Here is a 21,251-nt window from a genome sequence, read left to right as displayed (position 1 = left end):
GTTGGCTTCTTTTGGAAATTCTGTTGCATGTCCTCCAGGAGCTGAAATTAAAGGAAGCAAGAATTTCCTTTTTCTTTTTAACACAAACACATTAATGTTGTTCTGTTCTTTATCTAAATTACATTTCAAGCTTGTTTTCAATAAGGAATTGGCCTATAGCTTACTGATGCTAAAAGTATATAATGTCTATACATATATATATATATGTATATATATTGGTTTGGTTAGTGGGAGTCCTGTGCAGGTAGTGAACACCCTGTCCCAGGTGAATAACAGAGAAGAGCTGTATAGCTGTTTGGGTGGGACAGTGTTTAGGTCTGCAGCATCTTTGTGTCTGTCTTATGACTGCTGCAGAAGAACTCCTCTGGCAGCAGTGATTTTTGGAGAACTGCAGTGAAAAGGATTGCTACCAGAGGGGTTTTGCAGCACTGCCTTGCTCCTTGCGTTTTTTGTAACCTGCTAGCTAGGTTAGCTCATATGTTTATGGGATTATAAATCTTGGTTGCTACCAGAGTATTTAATGGGATCTGGCTTAGCCAACATCTTGAGGTACTGCTCTTGATTACAACCTAGTGTTAGAGTTGGGGAAAGCCCATGCTTCTGCTCAGTGTAGCTTCTCATAATTCTTCAGCCTGAGTCTTCTGTGCTTCTATGAGATATCCCCTCTTGCATCTAGCCAAACAAAGAATGCCTGCTTCTTAATGCTACGTAAGTGTTAAGGAGTTTTACTAATTTTTGGTAACAACTCCTCCAAAATTCTGGTTGCTGCTCATGTCCAGAGACTATTGAGACTATCATGGGCATAATTTAGCCAAGCCAGGAGAGACAGTTGCATCTGACACAGCTGCTCATACCTTACTGTAACATTTTTAAGTGAGTAAAAGGGGCTTTGACATGATATGTCCTTTTTTGATAGCAGTTGATATTTTCCTTAGTGAATCTAGATGCTTGGAGGCAGAGAATTCTTACTGGATTTCAAACAACACCGTGATGGGAGGAGCGACAAAGAGACAAAGAGATTGACATTTAAAATTGAATAAGCAAATTGGAGACTGACTCAGGAAGCAGGGTGAATGGTGAAGATAGGTGAAACTGTCCCAGTCACAACATGGGGTGCAGTAAAGAAAACTAAAATCAAATGTATACATTGAAGAATTAGGAAGAAGATTTATGTTGGCATTATAGGTAGGAATGACAGTCATACTACATATGACTCATCACATTGTTGCAGAAAACAATAGAAGTTGAGCAAAAAAGAGGTTTAAGGAAATACGTATGAAATCTACTGCTCCAGCAAGACACAGGAAGTGTTTTTGCTCTGCTTTGTACTGTGTCTGCTTCAGGATGGTGCACTGGAAGGAAAATAAATTCGTTAGATGGGGTTCAAAGATCCAGAAAGTCTACCCTGTAAGGGAAGGGTCAGTGTCTCGACATTCTTTACCTTAAAGGAGAGGTGTGAGGAGAGAGACAGGAAGATAATTTTCAAATACTTTAAAAGTTCATGCCAAGAATTCCTTGTCAAAAAAAGAAAGAGAAAAAAAAAATCTATTGTTTGTGGCCCTAGTGAATCACAGGATCTAAGGGAATGAAATTGAATGGGATAGGAAAGTTTGATAATGAACAGTTTTTGTAATGGCAAGTATAGTTACATATTAGAGTAGATTACTGGGGAGGGGTTGGTGGTGAAGAATTTCCATGTGGCCAGTTTCAAGACTAGTTAAACCAGCAATGGCAAATAAATGATACCATAATTGGTACCAATAGAGATTTGGGCTAGCACAAAAAGAGTGAGTTATACTGCTTTTTAAAGTCAGTATGACACTTCCAAAATAAATCTTAGCTAGGGAAGACCTACAGCTGGCAGGAATGCTCCAGCTTTGAAGTAGTGATTGTGGTGAAATTAATTTTGAGCAGGGGATTGGGCTAGATGACCCCCAGAAGTCCTTTCTAACCTAAATTATATTAGTTATTCTTGGCATTTGCCAGGCTTGTCTCTCCTTATACCAAGAACAACACAACAGCATGTTTCATTACTAAATAAAATTGATGTTTGCATGAGATATATGAGAGTTTCCCTATCTTATAATATAATTTGATCCCTTAAAATACATTAAATATTTGCTTGTATTTTAGCACATTCCTGTATCTGTTTATTTTTAATCTCTTACTGTTATTAACAATAAGCAGCCACTGCTATAGCTAGAGCTGTGAACATACTGTGTTAGAAAAACATCAAAAAATGACTTACTTTTGTTTTCAAGTGTGATCTTTTTTTTCCCTTTATTTTGTCCCCTTACTCTCACAGTTTGGAGTAGTATCTTACTCAGTAACCTTTTTCCTGCTGTGTAATCATGGCTTTATTTGCTGCTGGGATGACAAAAAAGCTTTTTTCATTATTGATACAATCTTTAGGACTAGAATCCTGATTTTTTTTTTTTTTTTTAAGATGATAAACTAGTAAGTCTATAATTTAGTTTTGTTTATAATGCACTATATTTTGTTTTCCTGAGCATGGCAGAAACTGAATAGAAAGCAGTTTCCTTGCTCTCAGTGCAAGGCTTTATTCCAGCTAGTCTCTGCCTAAAAAGCAATTACTCTGCAGTATGTTGGAGCTCTGCTTCCAGCTGTTTTTCTGGTTGTCTCCTCAGCTTTCATGCAGATTTCTGCCTATTCCTGTGGATGCTTCCCACAGATGTGCCACCCATCTGTCTAACTGTAAACAGAACCCCTCTTTTTTACTTGTTACAATATTCAATTTTACCATAGAATGCTCAAAAAGAATTTAAAATTTTTCAGTGCCTATCAAGCATAAATTTTGCTATAGTCACCTGCAGATGCATTGTGATCTTACATATCAATGCCATGGATGTGTAAGTTTCCTCAGATAGTTCAGAGATGAGCTGAACTCAATCTTTTTTTCCATTACAAATTACTAGTGTAGTACTTGTGCCAATAAACAGCCCTTATACTTGGTTGCACAACCCTTGGAGACAAACTGTAGAGATACTGTTAAGAGATTTGAATAAAACAAATGTGATGGGATTACCTTTGACTTACAAGGTTGATATTTATTTGCAGCAATGTGTGAGCATGATGAAGCTTTGATCCTGAGTTGCTTGCAAGGAGGACAAGTTAGAAAGAATGTTCTCCGAAACAGTTTGTTCAACACATTGTCAAGGCACAAAGAAACAAGGAACGTCAGCAACCTCAACCCACGAGCATGTGTGGAAACAATAACCAGACTTCTGCAATGACTTGAGCTTTGTGCCCAGGCTATTAAGAATTTCTAAAAGTTTTAGCTCTTAAAATAGTGCTGGTAATTTTGAGGTGGTAGCATTCCTCTCACCAGTTATTTTTGCTAGATCAATTTTCTTCTAATGTATTACTATGTTAAATATTTTTCTGTAGATCAATGATTGCCAATCTCTTTTTAGTTTAGGAAGCTGGGTTTTCTTGCTGTAGTTCTGCCTTGCATGTATATGTTTCTGAGAGGAGGGAAAGAAATGGTTTAAAGTAAGTGTCTTGATTTGTATGTACAGAAATTTACTGAGTTACTGACAGTTCTGTAGTAGAGACAAATCATGTTAAAGTGTTTGGAAGCTTTCAGGTTGTCAGAAGTAGTCGCTTTTTCTGTGTTCTGCTTTGCTGTGTGCTTTGTTTCCTTGTCACATTGGATTCTAAGTTAACTATACTGAGAATATTCAACATCTTAACCCTCAAAAATCTTGAGCCCTGAATGTTCAAGAATATGTGATCATATTAACGTGGTAATTCTTGGACAATGTTTGAGACACATACACATGGGTCTTCCTGGACAAGACTTCAATTTCTTCATGGAAATTCAGCCTGGGCAGAAATCCCTTCAGATGCAGGGCCTGCAGCCTGGATGGGTGGGTGCTGCTGCACAGGCATCCTGTTGCCGATGAGGTTACTGCATGACCAGAAACTGCCATTGTGTACACACAGACTGAGCGTGCACAGTAAATGACACCTTTGGGAAGCTTTATGTAAGTGCATATTTGTGGTGCTACATTTTATAACACTTATTTGTGATTAGTAGTTGCTGAGGAATTACACAACAGTGTTCAAGTCCATGTGCTTGGGATGTCTGAGAGGGGTCAGCCACTCAGTTACTGTGCAGTTGATTGGTGTATGTGCTGTGAGCCACATTCTGGAGGATGTGTGGAGGTGCATGTGTTGTAGAGTTTATGTGGAAGCATCAGGGTTAAACGTTTTTGCTTTGCACAAGGATTGTTTGCACCCTCTGTTGATGAGAGAGGCTCTGGAAGAAATAGGGGAGACCTTTCTGGAATTCACGTGTGTACACACATGCTGGTAGAATAACTGCTTTCTCATAAGTAAACTCCCTCAGGTCAGGGCTCATTTTACCTTGTTCTCCTCCTCCACATTGCTTTACTGAGTTGTATAGAATGCTATTTTATATTACACAAGGACCCTGAAAAAGGGACTAATGCTTTACTCTGTATTTGTAGTACATTGCTTTAGACCTGTGTTTAACTCAGTTTGAGGAAAGTGTTCTGTATTTGTAGTACATTGCTTTAGACCTAACTGTGTTTAACTCAGTTTGAGGAAAGTGTTTAACTTGGAACGAGTTGTAACTGAATGAAAGTCTTCTCTTGTTTTGTTTTGGGGATCCAGCAATTAATTGAATTGTGGTTTGTGGTATTTTAACCACATGTAGATTAAAGTGATCAAGGGTTTGAATTGGGTGAAGCTGGGAATTTATTCTTATGCAGGACAACAGTTGAAGTTAGGACATTAACAGAATGTTTAGTTATGGGCTTTAAGTTGTTTTAAGTGCAGTCATAAGATAACTTAATATCTTGGATAATGAATGTAGGATGGCTTTTTCCAAAAATTGCATTTAAAACATGCTACTGTATCCTCTTCTTCCCTCTGTCACTCCTTCATAATACTGTTTTAGTCTGGCTTGGTTCAAATTTACTGCAGAATAAAAATTAATGTTGTATTCCTCTGAGTTTGGAGGAGTACTCTGTGCTGCCACTGCTCACGTTCCTAACTGCGTGGGTGCAGAGCTGCTGCAGCACTGCTGCTGCTGGGGGTTAAAGGCATGGGTAGGGGCAGAAGGTCTGTTGTGTATGGGAAAACATACATGGGGAACAACATTAGGGCTGGTGTGTGCTTGGCCTGAATGCTGGTTTTGAGGGCTGGGGCAGAAGAACAGAGGGTCTTGGGGTGTGGAAGAGAGTCTTGGGAAAGAGCAGGGGCTGCTCTGACAGAACCCCCTGTAAGTGAGGAGGGGAGGAAACTGCTGGAAATCAAATCTGTGATGCTTGTGTGGATGCAGTACCTGTGTTTGAGTTTGGGGGTACCCTCCTCACCTCACAGTCTTGGCAGTCCGTAGGCACACAAACTTTCCAGAGTGCCAGGTGAGAGAGATGGCTTATTTAAAACTCAGGCATTTACATGTAAATTGTATGCCTTAGTTTTGGATCTTTCATGATACTGCTAGTTCAGTCCTTCAAAGTGTAAGACAAACTGCTTGTGACAGTGTTCACAGTCGTATTTTTGTACTTGGTAATTTTATTAATTAGTGGAGAATAGCTCTCCAAGCCTGGCAAGAATCTGTGCTTCAGCTTTTTGCTTTTATCTATACCTGGTGTTGTGGTACATCCTAACTTTTTGTCCATGTTGTTGTTAATGTTAAATCTACCATGGAAGAAAAAGGCATTAAAGGCTACTTGGCTTTATTTATTGAGACATTAAAGATGCATTTTTCAAATGGAAGTTAGATGTAGGAATTTTTTGTTAGGTTAGGTTTTTATACCAAAGGGGAGTATTGCCATTTGTGTTGTTTAGGTGGAACTGCAGCGTGTGTGGCTGATGCAGTTGACTCTGCCCTTCATTCTCAAAAAGAAAAAGCTTTATAGCAAATTGACTTATATACTGCAATAATGGTATGAAAGGAACAGGACACTTAATAAAAACTTCTATGGATTTATTGATTTGCATCTTTCAAGATTAAAAACTGAATTTTCCATCCAATTTTGGCAATGCAAATTTTTTTGGATACAAATCTTTAACAAAACATAAAGTCTTCCTGTAAGGAAAATAAAAACTTTTTTTCAGTTAATCTCTATTAAGACAATGCTTCTTGGATCTCTTCTTCTGTGGGAGTAATTACTACGCTGTGCTAGTTCTTCTACAAACTCCTAGTTTCCTTGTTGCAGAAAGGATCAATATGAAAATTATAATTCTATTCAGAAATGTTAACCCATTTGGAATACAAATGGTGCCATATTTCTCAGTGTTGTAGCATCACTATGTTTAGTACTGATGAAGAGTACTGTAGTGAATAAATAAATTAAAATATGTAATTAGCACAGTGATTTGGAAAATTTTAACCAAAATGCTTATTTTCTGCACTGAGCTTTTTGGAGATTTGACTTGTTGCCAAAAACATTTAAAATTTCACTTCGTATACCTTGTGGCACACACATTCCTATGGCCTTAGTCAAGTCTAGCTAGAAGCTCAGTAGTGCTTCATCTTTGTTGTGCAAACATCTTTGTTTCTGTTTCAAGACCATTGTTTTGCTGCTAATGAGGGAATTGAGATTAGCTCAATTGATCGGAGCATGGTGCTAATAACACCTCATCCAGCCTGGCCTTAAACATTTCCTGAGATGGGGCATTCACAGCTTCTCTAGGAAACTCGTTCCAGTGCTTCATACCCTCCTAGTAAAGCATTTCTAGCTTGCATCTAATCAAAATCTACCTTTTCAGTTTGAAGCCATGCCCCCTTTCCTGTCACTCCTTGCCATTAGAAATGGTCCCTCCCCAGCTCTCTTCTTGGCTCCCTTTGCATACAGGTAGTGCTGTAAGGTTTCCCTTCCAGGCTGAACAACCCCCAACTTTCTCAGCCTTGTCTTCATAGGGGAGCAGCTCCTCTGATTGTCTTTATGACCTTTCTCTGGACTCTCTCCTACAGGTCTGTGTCTGTCCTGTGCTGGGGGCCCCAGAGCTGGATGCAGCACTGCAGGTGGGATCTCACCAGAGCAGAGCAGAGGGGCAGGCTCACCTCCCTCGCCCTGCTGGCTGCTTTTGGTGCAGCCCAGGACACGGCTGGCTTTGGGGACTGCGAGTGCTCATTGATGAGTCCTGTTGAGCTTCTTGTCAACCCACAAGTCCTTCTCCTTAGAGCTGCTCTCAATCCATTCTCCACCCAGCCTGTGCTTGAGCTTGGGATTGCCCTTACCCAGAAGCAGGACCTTGCACTTGGCCTTGTACTTCATGAGATTCACTTCATTCCTGTCTCAAGGCTGTCCAGGTCCCTCTGGATGGCATCCCTTCCTTCCAGGGCATCAGACACCATACAGCTTGTGCCAACACAGTGGTGTTGGCAAACTTACTGAAGGTACAGTCAGTCCCACTGCCCTTGTCACCAACAGAGATGTTAATAAGTGCCAGTCCCCTTACTGACCTCTGAGGGTGCCATGCATCGCTGGGCTGCACTTGGACATTGAGACATTGACTGCAACTCTGACTGCTACCATCCAGCTAATTCCTTACCCACTGAGTGATTCATCTGTCAAATCCACATCTCTGCAGTTTGGAAACAGGGATGTTGTGCAGGACAGTGTCAAATGTTTTGCACAAGTCTGGCTGTTGGCAAGAGGTGAGAGAGGATTAGAGGAAGCTTGAATGATTACCAAATTGCTAATTTTATGGAAACTTGTCTTCTCTTTCAAATCCCTTTTCCAGTTTTAACTTACCAAGTCAGTAGCAAGGAGAATCAAACCCCTACTTCCATGAATTCTGTTACAGTACAGAATGCTGTGTTAGTAAGTGGAATTAGAAGTTCAGTAGGTATGCAGAGAAATATTTTTCCTTAAAAAAAAAACACCAGAAAAGAACCCCCCAGGAATTTGAGACCACTAGATAGCATAATATCTTAATATAGGTATATGTGCTTGTTTGTTAAAACTGAAAGTATTATTGTCTGATTGAGATCTGAGGAGAAACATGAGATGTCACAGATGACTTGTAGTCAAACTGACTCTAAGAGGTCAGATTCCCTACAGGGTAATTACATTTATTTACATGGTCAGCAAATCTGTAAGTGTTTCAGGTGAAGAGCTTGTTTCTTGTGCTCTTTTAACAGATGTGAAAGAAGTGTGTTATATTAAGGTTAGGTTTTGTTGTTATTTTTAATGTTGAAGCTATGATACCATGCAGAAATGCTGATTATAAAGCCACACACTGCTCAGATCAGATCAATGGTTATGGCTTCTTTGATATGTCCTGTTAGGAAGGAGTGTAACTAGCTGCTATGTGGTTTTTAGAAGATACTCTTGTTCATTGGTAGCAATAAAATGTATACGTATATATACATCTAAATTAAATGATAGAAGCAAAGATAATAAATAAATGCAACATGTATGCTTAATACACATGTTTCTGCAGAAATGTAGAATGGATTACTTTAGTATGTTAAAAAACAATAGAAATGCTTTTTTTAACCTATTATGCTTCACTCCTTCAGTATTGCCAAGAGTGCAGGCTAGCAATTGACCTGTCCTGTATCTTAAGTGTGTTTCAGCATTATGGTTGTAATGTTTGCTTAAACTGAAGCTTTATGCTTGCTTGAGCAGTATAGTTACAGTCTTGCTTTTTATTTGGTAGTTAGTTTGAAAAAATAATTGTGACATGATGATTTTTGTAAAAGCTGTCACTGTAAATTGTGGTTTTGAGGTAAAGCTGTGTTGTTGAAGGTTTTCTAGTTTCTTTTACACTTTTGTACACTTTAAATCTTGTGAAAGACATGTCAGAAATGTCAAAGTGGGATGTTTTAGTGACAGTTACTTGAAGGTAATTTTTTTTCACTGTAAAGGATTACTGTCCAGGTTACATGAATTCAGTGCTTTGTATACTCAGCTGAGCTTTTCTTTTACCAATTTCTTAAACTGGACTCTGTGCAATGAATGTCTACAGCAGAAGTTGCAATAATTTTTGTTGTTCTGCTTTGCTTCTTGGGAATAGAATCTGTGAAGCTTTTATTTATCCCTAGTGTTTCTGTTCAGGGATAGAGATGTGTTAAATACTGATTGCTTATTGTGGGACAGATTTCGCACATGATTTCAGTAATGTTTTTATATCACTGTCGCCTTAAAGAAGAAATGCCAGTAGAGGTGGCTTTACTTAGCACTGGGAATAAAATAAGACCCAAGTAGCTGGAATGTAAAAAGCCCTGAGGTTTATATTCATCCATACTGTGTTTTGGGCAGTGTTGTTTACTAGTAATAAAAATGTCAATCCTAGTAAAGTAAACAGTCAGATCAGGACAAATAATTTGCAAATATGTGATTGTGCGATTTCTTTTTTGGAGTTCTTTTTTTGTTTGTTGGTTTGGTTTGTGGGGGGCATTGGTTGTGTTGTTGTTGTTGTTGGTTGGGGTGTTTTTTTTGTTTGTTGTTGTTTGCTTTTCCCCTATCACTGTAGCTTGCTGTTCTCTGCTTTAAGAGAAGACCTTCAGCTCAAGTGTTGCCAATAACTCTCCTCAAACAAATCATGTGTTTAATTATCTTTATTGTCTGAAGCAAGTGCACAGACAGAGGCCCATATGCTTCTGTTGACTTGACCTCCTTATTTTTGGGTGTCTGGATTTTCTGATATATTATTCTTTTTATTCCTTGTGTCCAAAGGAACATTCAGACTCTCTGCCAGCCCTCATCAGGGGAGATTTGAATGTGGTCGTACTGGATTTTATAATTGATTTGGTAATCTTCTAAATTGTGACCTTTCTCTATTGAACAAATTATATATAGAAGCAAAGGTGTGCAGTTGCATTTGGAGACATTTAAAACTCTTCCTGGCTGTTCTATCCAGCTGTGAAAATACTCCTTAAGTAAATCATTCATCAGTTGTCACAATTCTAGTTTGGCTTCTTTGGCTTTTTAATTTCTTAAGATTTTTTTCCTCTAGATAAACGGTGAATTTTTTAGCTTTTTAGAAAAGAAAAATAAAACAAACATGATGTACCATTTCATGCTTTTATTTTGATTGGTAAGCTACATAATTTTTAGTGTATTCATATTAAAGATGGAAAAAATGGAGGGAAAGCAGGTTCTCAGATCAAAGAACTTTTTACAGGAAAATTGATGCTGAAATTTGGAGTTCAAAGTAGAAAAGTTTTACCAGTTGATATGACAAAAGGATTGTATTCATATTGCTTTCAAAATTTTAGAGAAAACAACTTCAGCTCCTGCTGCAAAGGAATGTTTAAACAAAAGTATTTAGATTGAGATTGGATCAGGCCCTAAAAGTTTCAAAGCTAGCACTTCAGACTTGTGCTAGTGCACTAAAATTGGAGAGAACAAAAAACATTATTTGTTTACAGAGATCCTTGAAGTGCAAAATGTGGAAAAAATTGCACTGAGAAATTAAGTAATTCAAATTATTGAGGGTTTTTTTCTACCAAAGTTAGGAAAACCTGCAGAACCTTCCCTCAAAAACAAGTTGTTCTTCACAACAATGAAAGCTAGTTGAGTTATTCTTCACACATGAAAGCTACTTGAATACTTGAATGAACACTTTTTAAAATACTTGCAATACTAATAAATACATTTCTATGTGGAAAACAAGGGAAATAAAGAGTAGTTCTGATGGATTGTTTTGGTAGATTAAACTAGTGAGTTGCTGAAATGACCCATCAATTTGAATAACAAGATTAGAGATAAAGAAATTACTTGCCCACTTATTTTCCTGCATCTTGATTTTGTTTGTTTGTTTCCTGATGCAGAAAATGTTTTGTCATGATTAGTAGGATGTATTTTTTTGTAAATTATCTAGCCTATTTCCTTGTCTTTAATTTCACAGAGTATTATACTTACAAAAATTTGCACATTCCCTAATCCCTTCAAAATAATAAGATAGCTTTATGAATAGGCATAGCTGCAAACGCTGTAACTAAAAAGGCCTACAGAATCAAGTGTTCAAAGAGGACTGATAAAATTTGACCTTGAGCAGTTTTCTTAAGAGCTTTTATTTATAGCATGTCTTGTTGTTAGCCTTTACAGTATACTGCTTTATTTGTATTTGCATGGTTGATTGCTTTACTGCTTTAGATTTTATAACTCATCATAGCTTGTTTATAAAAGGTTTTAATTTCACTTTAAGAGCAGGGAAGCTAATTAGCTTTTGTTGAGTAGTCATCCATGGTAATACATTGTAACATTTCAAGGACACCATATATCAGCTTTTAGCCAGTTTTCAGATAAGTCAGAATCTGATTTGTGAGCACACTTGAGGTTTAAACTTTGGGGACAAATTTTGTTAACACCTTCTTTACTCTTCACTGTTTGACATTGCTGATTTATAAATATGATCTGTGCCTATGTGCAGGTTTTGACACATGATAATTAGCTCAGCTTGCTGCAGCGTTTTGCTGTTTTTGTAAGTCTAAATGTCACAGGAGGATTCTGGAACATCTCTAATATCTCTCTTGTGTGGACATAGCTTTTTGTCTGTGCCTGTGTGATTGGTTTGACAATTCCTCTGCTTGCCTGCCCTCGGTTGGACATTTGAGAATGCAGTGCCTCGTCTGTGCCTTGTGAATATCTTCTGAGCTCTGGAGTCACTTCCAAAGGGCAGTGGAAGCAATGTGCACACTATCTCAGTGGCATTTATATGCGTATTTTGTCTGTGCATCTTTGTGTGGATATTGGATGACTGCACAGTTCAGTAGGAACAGAATTTCATATCAAAGTATTGGGTAATTGTATTTGCAGTTATATTTGGCAAAACTTGTCTAAAGAGAAAGTGTAGCCTTTGTCAAAATAAGTGTCAGTTTTAAGATGAAGTTTAGAATTACTTAAGTGCTAGCTTGGTAAGAATTTTATTTTATGTACTAGAGAAATTCAGATTTTTTTGGGTGACAGTGGAAATAATTTAGTCTGCCACATATTAGCATAGCAGGATTTTAATTAAAAAGGATATATGCTTTTAAGAGATGAAGATAAGTATTTTATCAGTAATATTACAAATATGATAGCTTGTAAGGTACATAGGTATTAAAAACCAAGCATGATCTAAAAAATTCTTGTTGCTTACATCTGTGGGAATGAAGTGTAGGTCCATGCAGGTATCATCATGACTTACAGGATACTGATTTACTTGATACTACAACTTCATGGATCATGTAAAACATCTGAACTGATTTTACAGGAAGTGAAGGACTTAATTTTTATACCTCATGTAGTTCAAACAAAAAGTATTCCTGTAAGAGCTGTGGCAGGTTGAATTGGCTGGCATGTTGACAAATCCCTAATTCACTGAAGAGCAACCTCCTCTTGTCTCACCACTGACTGTATGAAACTCAATGTGGAAGCTCGCTGCCAATTCAGAGCTCTAGTCTGTATCAACCTGTAAACTGATCAACATCCTTGATGGGAGTGTAATGAATTAATACATGAAGCTTGTTAGTGTCTCTGACCCGTGGCATGATGGTAACTACTGTAGGGTTTTTATAATGGGAGTAAATGAGTTGTAGAATACCTAATCACCGAAATACCTGTATTAGCACTTACCACAGTGTGTTCTCACAGATTCAAACATTTATTTAATGGCATTTTAATAACACTTCAACAGGGTGTACAGAAAAATGAGGCTTTTGCCTTGGCAAATGTAGGATTGTGCTACACTGTTGACTTGAATAATGATTTAAAGTTTCGCCCCTTGGGTAGGGGAAAAGTCCTTTTGTATCAGGTATCTGTTCCTTCTCTAGGTGTTTTACTTATTAAGTATTTGTGCACAGTGTTTTGTTGCCAACCAGAGCCTTTTGTCTGTGTGTCCCGTTGTTCTTTAATAAAAAAAGGGGGTGAGGTTTCTATGGTCCAGTTGGGCAAGGGCAAAGGCAAGAAATATAAATCAGGCCTACAATTAATTGGCAAAGCTAAGCCCTCTGTGCTTGGCTTGCTATCTTTTTTGAGTGCCAAGTCTATTGCTGATTACCTTTTAGTCTGTGTGGCAGATCCATCACTTTGGGTGTTTAGCTGGTTTGGAGTTTGAAGGAAAGCTCAACTGCCTGTTTGTGATATGGGAAGGTCATAAAGCTTTTCGTGATCCTATCTGACACATCTGCCTTTGGTACAGCCAGCCATACTAAAACAGAGCTCTTGAGTAAATTATTGCCTGTCTTTTATTTATTTAATTATTTATCTATGTGAATGCAGCCACCTTAGTTCAACAATCTTAATTCAACATGTTCAATTTTCAGTTGTGAAAATGGCCTGTGATTTAACGTGTTTGGGAACCTGCTTGATTGATAAGATAAATAATAGCTTGCAAAGCTTTCATACTGCTTTTTATGTTGTAGACTGTAGTTCTTTTAGGAGACAGTCAAAGCTTTCCTTGAGGAATAATGATAATATGAGAATCGCCAAAACATTCTTGGGTTGTGAAAGGTTTTTTAGGCAATTCTGTTTCCTTTTACAAGTGTGCACTCCACTCAGTTTAGAGGTGCACTCAAATAGTTTCTTCATAAAGTTTTCATGTTACACTAGACTAGACTGTTTCAATTGGAAGGGAACTACAGTAGTCATCTAGTGCAGCTGCCTGACCATTTCAGGGCTGACCAAATGCTAAAGCATGTTGTTAAGGTCATTGTCCAAATGCCTCTTAAACACTGACAGGCTTGGGGCATTAAAAATCTAACTTCGCTAAGAGAGTAACATGAAGAAAAAACTAAGCTGTTGATGATTTTTTTTTACTTTGAAGCTGTATAGTCTTAAAATTGCTTTGATTGAGTTTCCACAGTATTTTTTCTGTTTTATTGTTCAGTAGATATTTCATTTGGAATTAGAATACAGCAAGTGTTCTGACAGTGTTGGTAATTTACCTGCAATTCAGATTTATGCTATTTCAGTTGGGTTGAAATTCTCTGTAAAATGCTTTTCTAAATTCAAACAACAACCTATTTTCTTATTCCTTTACTTATATGTCCATTTTTATGTCAAGGGAAAGCTCTTTTCTGTTACAAAATGCAGGGGTTGAAGAACATGAACAGATTTTTTCAAGAAGTACAAAAGCCCAAACTAACCAACTAAGTGTTTCCGAGATGCTAAGATGTTAGAAACTTCATGTTTTAAAGCTTTGAATTTTTCTTCAAGTTTAGACAACTCTTTAGCAATTTATGTAGTCAATATTGTCTGTGGCTAAGAGGAGAATGAACCCAGTTTGTAATTTTGATTAGTGATGTCTTTTTGGAATAATTTTTTAGCAGTTATTTAGTAGAAGAACTGTAAATAACCCAGAAGAGGCTGAGAGCTGAGGTTTCATCTCTGGTTAAAAACTGGCAAACCATCCAAGTTTCATTTTAATTTTCATTTTTCAGAATACTGCATCAACTTTCAAGTGAACTTGTCTAAATTCTAAATTCTGCATATTTAAGAGAACGTATTGCAACAAAGGAAAAAAGTTAATAAAGTACCGATTCAGTTGACATAGTGTTGGGAGAACTGTACAGCATCTGGCCAGCTGAAATGTTTAGTCTTTAGCTTCGAGAGTTTTGCTGAGCCAACTAGAATTTAAGAGAAAAATTGTGAAGAATTAATGCTTTCAGTGCTCAAGTAATTTCTTAACAAGATATTTTATTTATATTTATTTGATATTTTATTTGCTTTCTGGCTTCCAGAGAAAATTGTGGAATATCTTCTCATTTCAATGTAAAATAGTACATTATTCTTGAATAAAAATATACTTGTATGCTGAAATTATTGGAGACCAGATGTCTTCAATATTGGCTACAGCTGCTATTAGAGGGATATTTAGTTTGTTGGAGAACAGACAGATATGTTTGGGGTTCTTCCATCAGTGCTGTAAGGCCAATAACTTACTGTCTGAATTCCTTCTTCTGTTTCCTTAAATAACTCTAGATTTCAGTATGAGAATAAGAACAGAATTCATAATCCTGTAGAAAAATAATCCTTTTTTACTTATGATAATGATCACTGACCTCTGTTTTCTCTTCAGTATTCCCCTTTTTACTGTAATAGCAATTAAAAAAATGTTTTCATACCTCTGGACAAGAAATCAATTCAATTTATTTTGGTTTTAGAGAAATCTCTGGACAATAAAACACTAAATGGTCAAATGTATTTTGAAAATATCAGGTGCACTATTGACTTTTGTATATACAATGCGTACAAGTCAGCTTGTCATAGAATATCTCGGTTGGAAGGGACCTACCATCAATCATTTAGTCCAACTGCCTGACCACTTCAGGACCAAAAGCTAAAGCATGTTATTAAGGGCATTGTCCAGGGCATCTCATAAATACTTTATGCTCTCCAGGAAACCTGTTCCAGCTTTTTACCAATGTCTCAGTAAAGAAATGCTTTCTAATGTCCAATCTGAACATCCCTTGGCATAGCTTAGGACCATTCCCATGTGTCCTATTACTAAACACCAGAGAGAAGAGCTCAACACATCCCGCTCCAATTCCCCCCCTCAGGAAGGTGCACAGAGCAATGAGGTCACCCCTCCAACGTCCTTTTCTCCAAACTAGACAGACCCAAAGTCCCCAGGACAGCCCTTCCAGCCCTGTCACCAGCTGTGTTGCTTTCCTCTGGATGCATTCAGAGGACTCCACATCCTTTTTAAACTGTGGGGCCCAGACTGGACACAGCACTCCAGGTGAGACTGCACCAACCACTGCCTTACCTTCATGTTGCCCTCATCCGTGAGGATGGTGATTTTATCACAGAATGACACCAAATTATTTAAATAGGACTTTCTCTACCAAACTTGAAGTCAGTCAAAGTTTAAATAAAAATAGTTTCTTAAACTTAATCTTGTAGGCTCATTCTCACGTACTTAGTCAGGAACTCTGAAAAGTCAAAGTAGAATATTTTTAAACTGCTGATGGCTTAAGGGATGCTTTTCTAAAGTCTGGGACATGGTCACTGCTAATGGTGGTACTGTAAGAGTCTAAGAAGTATTTTCTCCTTTGCAAGTGCCTTTCTGTATGAGATAAGATTTGTTGTGTTTTTTGTTTGTTTGTAAGTAATAAGTATCTGAGCAATTATCTTTGAAGTACTGAAAGTATGCTAAAAATATGAGTGTCAGGTATTTAAATTTAATTTGTTTAGTTTAAAAGTACAACCAACCATATTATAAAACAAGTACCAAAATGTCAAATTACACATTAATCTCCAAAAACATGAAAAGTGCTCGCTTTACTAGGGTTAGAGATGGAAATATTTTAGGTCACGTAAGTTCACGTAAACAAATAATAGTTTTTAAATTTCATTTTGCATAAATAATTAGAAAAATACTCATAGGGTAGTAGACTTTAAAATCTTATTGTATTTGTAATCTTAGGATTTTTTAGTTATACTTGACTGAATAATATTGTGCCTAATGGAAAAAAATTGCCTTATATTTGTGGAGGATAGGTGCCCAGAGTTTATGTATCTTTTAGAGCAGCCTCCTTAACCTAGCTATGTCTGGTTGAAGGAACTGTGGGAAGTTGACTACTTGTCTAGTATTTTTCAAAGAAATTAATGCTTTTGAGGTCTCAAGTACCAAGAATGCAATACCAATACAGTTCACTGGAAGCATCAGAACTGAACTACTTTTGTTAGTTATCATTGGCAAATAAGAATGGCCTTTATCCCAGAAACTCCAAAAAAAATTTCCCAGTCTTCTAAGTGCTGCTGACTAAAGCATCAATTCCTATTTCAAATAGCAGCCTGGATTCAGTCAGCAGTGCATAGTGTGCCTAGAACTGTGTTGTGGGCCAGCATCTGTGTTCTGGGTTTGTTGGCACAAAAGCAATAACCATTTGGTTTTAATGAAAGAAGCAAAATAAAGCTGGCAAAGGAGATGTTTTTAAGAGGTAGTGAACTATGTTTTTATTTTTCCATCTTTAGAACAGAGCGCATTTTAGTTAATTAAGTTTTCTAACCATAATGGGAGCTGTATATCCCAACTACCAAAAAAAAAAAAAAAAAAAAAAAAAAAAGAGGAAAATAGATGTAAATTGAAAGAATTTGGAGGAAAAGCAGCCTTATTAACAAGGGAAGTTGACTCTAATTCCTTTTTTGCCCTGTGTGTTATGTAATATAGCAACAGGAAGGGTTTCAAATTGCTTGCTAAAATTCTGCTTCCCTTCCCAGTACGAAAAGTCTAGAAATTGGTAGGTAAATAACAATAGAGGTATGTCAGTGGATGTCATCTGAGTGGCTGGAATATTGATTATGAGTTACAAATTCACTTGAAATACTCCAGTATTCCTGTATATTGGTTGAAAGAGGGTGATAGTGATGATGGCGAGCAGAAGATTTGAGGAAATTACCAATAGGAAGAAGGAAGGATACAAAATCTAGGCCCACTTACTTTACTGGGTGTAGGGAAAAGGGAATAAATATATCAGCAAACTGGTTTTGGTGTTTCCATCTCCCTTTTGGTCCCCTTTCAGGACTATATGTATGTATCAACATCAGTAGAATTTTGATAAAAATTTTGTTCTTCAGTTCTCGGGGTCTGACGATAAAGCCATAAAGTTAAAACTTGGGTTTAAAATAGATATGACTGAAATACTGTCAAGGTCCACTCATCCTTACAAAGTATTCAGAAGGGTGTTTTGCAAGATGTAACCTGTGCTTTTGTAAGGGGCCACGTCTGTGTGGCTTCTTAAAAGAAATGGTTTGTGGGCATCTGTTCCAAGAAATGCTTCATAACTGCTTTGTGCTGAGTGCTGGATACTCAGGGTGTCCCTGGTCCGGGGCTGTGGTGAGGGGCATCCCCCCTCAATGGCTGCCCCCATCCCAGTGTGTGCAGCTCTACCCTCGCTGTGCTGGATGGGTGCTGGCACCCAGCTCCTCAGGTGGGGCTGTGCCAGGCTCTGCCTTCTGGGAGCATTCCAGGTGCTGCAAAGCTGAGCAGCGTTAGATGCTGGTTGGATCTGTCAGTAGGTGCGTGTTTCCGCAAATAACCTGGATCGTGGTTTTTCTCCCTACAAAAGTTGATTGCCTATTGTAGCACCCATTACAGGAACTCCCTCCCCTCAGCCAATTCCCAAGGGCATTGCCTTGGAAAGACAATGAGACATAGAGTTCATTCCTCCTGTGGGACAGACGAGATTCCCTTGTGGACCTCTGCCCTTTCCCTGTTTCCTCACTGGTTGGGTATCCCTGGTGGCTGCCCCTCTCCCCTGGGAGACCAATCCCCCTTGCCCTGCCCTTAGCTCCATCCCCCATCCCTTCCCATTCTTAAGCTGTCCAGAGCACGTGGTAGCCCTCGTTTTTCGCCTGGGCTCCCTTCAGCTTCCACGCAATAAATCATGCTGGAATTAGCTCCTGCAAAAAGACCCTTCTTGCCTCTCTCACTGAGCCAGCTGTGGTGAGTGTGGTGTGTGAGTGACTGCACTGCCTGAATGTTAATCCAACTGGTTTTTCCACAGGAGACGCTTGTTGGAAACAGATAATAGTCCACCATCTACCTCTTGCATTGGGTGTTGGCACCCAGCTCCTCAGGTGGGGCCATGCCAGGCTTGGCCTTCCTGGGAGCATTCCAGGTGCTGCACAGCTGAGCAGCGTTAGACACTGGTGGGATCTGTCAGGAGGTGCTTGTTTCCACAAATAACTTGGATCGTGGTTTTTCTCCCCAGAAAAGTTGATTGCCTATCAGCGGGAGTTTCACGCTTTGAAGGAACGCCTGCGCATCGCCGAGCACCGCACGCTGCAGCGCTCCTCCGAGCTCAACGCCATCCTGGAGCAGTTCAGGAGGGCCGTGGCAGAAACCAATGGCAGTAAGAATGCCATGAATAATTTCTCAGGTACACGCTCTGAGGTATTTTTTTATGACTCTACAATGCCAATATTTCTTGTTATTACTATATTTCTTATTATAGAATAAGGAATTGCTCCCAAGAGAGCTGAATGAAACATTCAGCAGTGTGAATAAATAATGTGTAATAAGTTGTATATGATGTGGGTGTTTTGGTTTGTTTTTTTCCAGTTGTTGTCCTTAATGATTCACACACCCTTATTCGCTCCCTAAAGTCATAAGAATTATTCCACACCTAGCTCCCAAAGTTTGGAACTTCTGGTTACTTATCTATTACTGGTTACTTGTCTTTTGTTGAATGTATTTTGACAATTAATTTACATCACTTTTAAATTCACTCAGAGGGGAAAAGTGAGAAAACAGAAGAAATGAATGAACTTGAAGCAGTTAAAATAAGCTTAAAAGTCAACTGGAAAGTATTAAATCATACAGACTAAAGTATTGCTTATGATTTGGAAGATGTCTCCCAGTTTGGGGACGGATGGTTCACCAGACTATTGATGTTAATGTTTAAAATCACACTGTTACTGTTTCATTGCTCTGATTTTTTGTGCATGGAAAATGAATTGCAGATAAGTACAAATTTTCTGTCAAGCTGTCTGACTTGGTAGGTTACAGAAATTTCACTATATTGGTCTTAAGGAGTTGGTTATAAGGAATTGAAACTCAGAGTTTTGTAATTCAAAAGCCTGGAACAAGATTTTTGAATTTGTTGTCTACTTGCATTTGTGCTATGATTTACTATTTTCAATAGTTTTTTTTTTGTTGGGAAATGGCTATAATTATAGGCTCCAGTAGTGATGCCACTCATGTCAGACTCATTAGTCTGACACTAATGGCCTGATCTCAGTAGTTCCCTGTATCTCCAGGAATTGCACAGATAAAGGTTACATTTAGCATGGTCTATAAATCTTGTCTTCCTATTTCATCTGTGTGGTTTTACTTTTAAAGTAAAGCATGGAGGAGGTCAAATGATTTTGATTCTGGATTTAGGATTAAGTTATTACCACATTTGTTTCTAAAACTGACTTAGCTTGCTTTTAGGCAATATGCTTATAAGGAGTTACTCTCTTCTGATGCAGCTGAAAGTACTAATTCATTTAACATTCTACCATGTCTGGATCCCAGCTGGGATGGACATACACATTTTGCCATGTAGAGTCATAATGGGAATCCAGCTGAATTACTCAGCTTTTGTTCTCAGAACATAGTATTAGATAGGTTTTTATTAAGCTTAATACGCTTAAGTATACATAATACTCTTTGCTCTCTTTGAAGCTGAAAGAATTCCAGATTGTTTTGTGTAGATCCTTATTCATTCAGACAAGAGCTGTCATACTTGGACAGAATTTAGTCCAGATTTTGCAGATGAAGTTAAAGAAATGTTAGCAGGAAAAGTAAAATGTGCCTGTATTGGAGTCTATCAAAATGGACATACCTACTTATGGCATCTATTTACAAAGCTTTTTGTGAGGTTTGGCATGGTTAGGAATTTAGTTTCACCTAAAAATAAATACTTTAAAAATCCTCAAACATACAGAACCAAAATCCACAATAAAACCCACCTATCTTTGTAGAAGCTGTGCTAAGAATCTGAGAGGAATTACACTTATGGCTTTTTCTTGCTTCTCAATTTTATCTCAAGAAACCTTGACTATGATTTTTTACTTGATATTATGAATCCCATAAGTTTTCAAAGATCCATATGCTATCATATTTTTCATTTGAAATGAGTTGTTTTCACACTTGATGCAAGAAAATCAACATACCCAGCAGGGTAATTTTAAAAACTGTTATTTGCAACTTTGAAAGCCACCTGGACATACTGAAAGGCAGTTGCACTAGAAACAGCAAGACTGATTCTAATGGAATCTAATAGGATAATTTTATTCTAATGGACTAAATTAAATTTGCCTTTTTTTTTTTTTTTTTAGGAATACGCAAAATATCAACTGTATATTTAATGCTATTTTATTTTGTATCTCTATGTGCAGTATATTCCAGTATGTGTTCATAGCTCTGAAAAGTTATTTGCAGTAGTGTTTACTGGATGGTGATGACCTCTGTAAGCAAAAGTGAAAAATTATCTAGGGAAATAAGCCTCCCATTTGTTTAATTGGGAAAAAACCCAGCAAAACCACCAACCCACCCAAATAAATGGAGCACTTTATTTCTGTAAATTCACACTAAATCTTATGTGATCATGTAAATATTAACTGTATCTGTAATAAGATTATAGGTGCAAAATAGCCTTTGTCATCATTTTTTTAAAAAACTGGAATAAGAAAAGACTTCCTTTGTAGACAAGATACAATGACTCAGAAAATTGCACAATTTATTCTGGCTTTCACTTAGGGCCAAGCATTTTATACTGTTTATTACTGCTTAAAACTTTATATAATTTGTTTTCTGCATCACTGATT

General features: G+C 37.7%; 1 protein-coding gene across 1 annotated transcript in view; it reads left to right on the top strand.

Annotated features, from left to right (window-relative positions):
- The window catches only part of MGAT4A (alpha-1,3-mannosyl-glycoprotein 4-beta-N-acetylglucosaminyltransferase A), a 77,600-nt gene that overhangs the window by 8,833 nt on the left and 47,516 nt on the right, over positions 1 to 21,251 (top strand). The window contains exon 3 of the mRNA XM_021546685.3: positions 18,650 to 18,817. Within this exon, the coding sequence (XP_021402360.1) occupies positions 18,650 to 18,817 (168 nt within the window). The remainder of the gene's footprint in view (positions 1 to 18,649; positions 18,818 to 21,251) is intronic.

The sequence above is a fragment of the Lonchura striata genome, chromosome 2 (genome assembly GCF_046129695.1).
Source record: "Lonchura striata isolate bLonStr1 chromosome 2, bLonStr1.mat, whole genome shotgun sequence".
NCBI classification, from domain to species: domain Eukaryota; kingdom Metazoa; phylum Chordata; class Aves; order Passeriformes; family Estrildidae; genus Lonchura; species Lonchura striata.
Note: the sequence above shows the minus strand (reverse complement) of the source record. Positions and strands in the feature narration are given on the sequence as shown.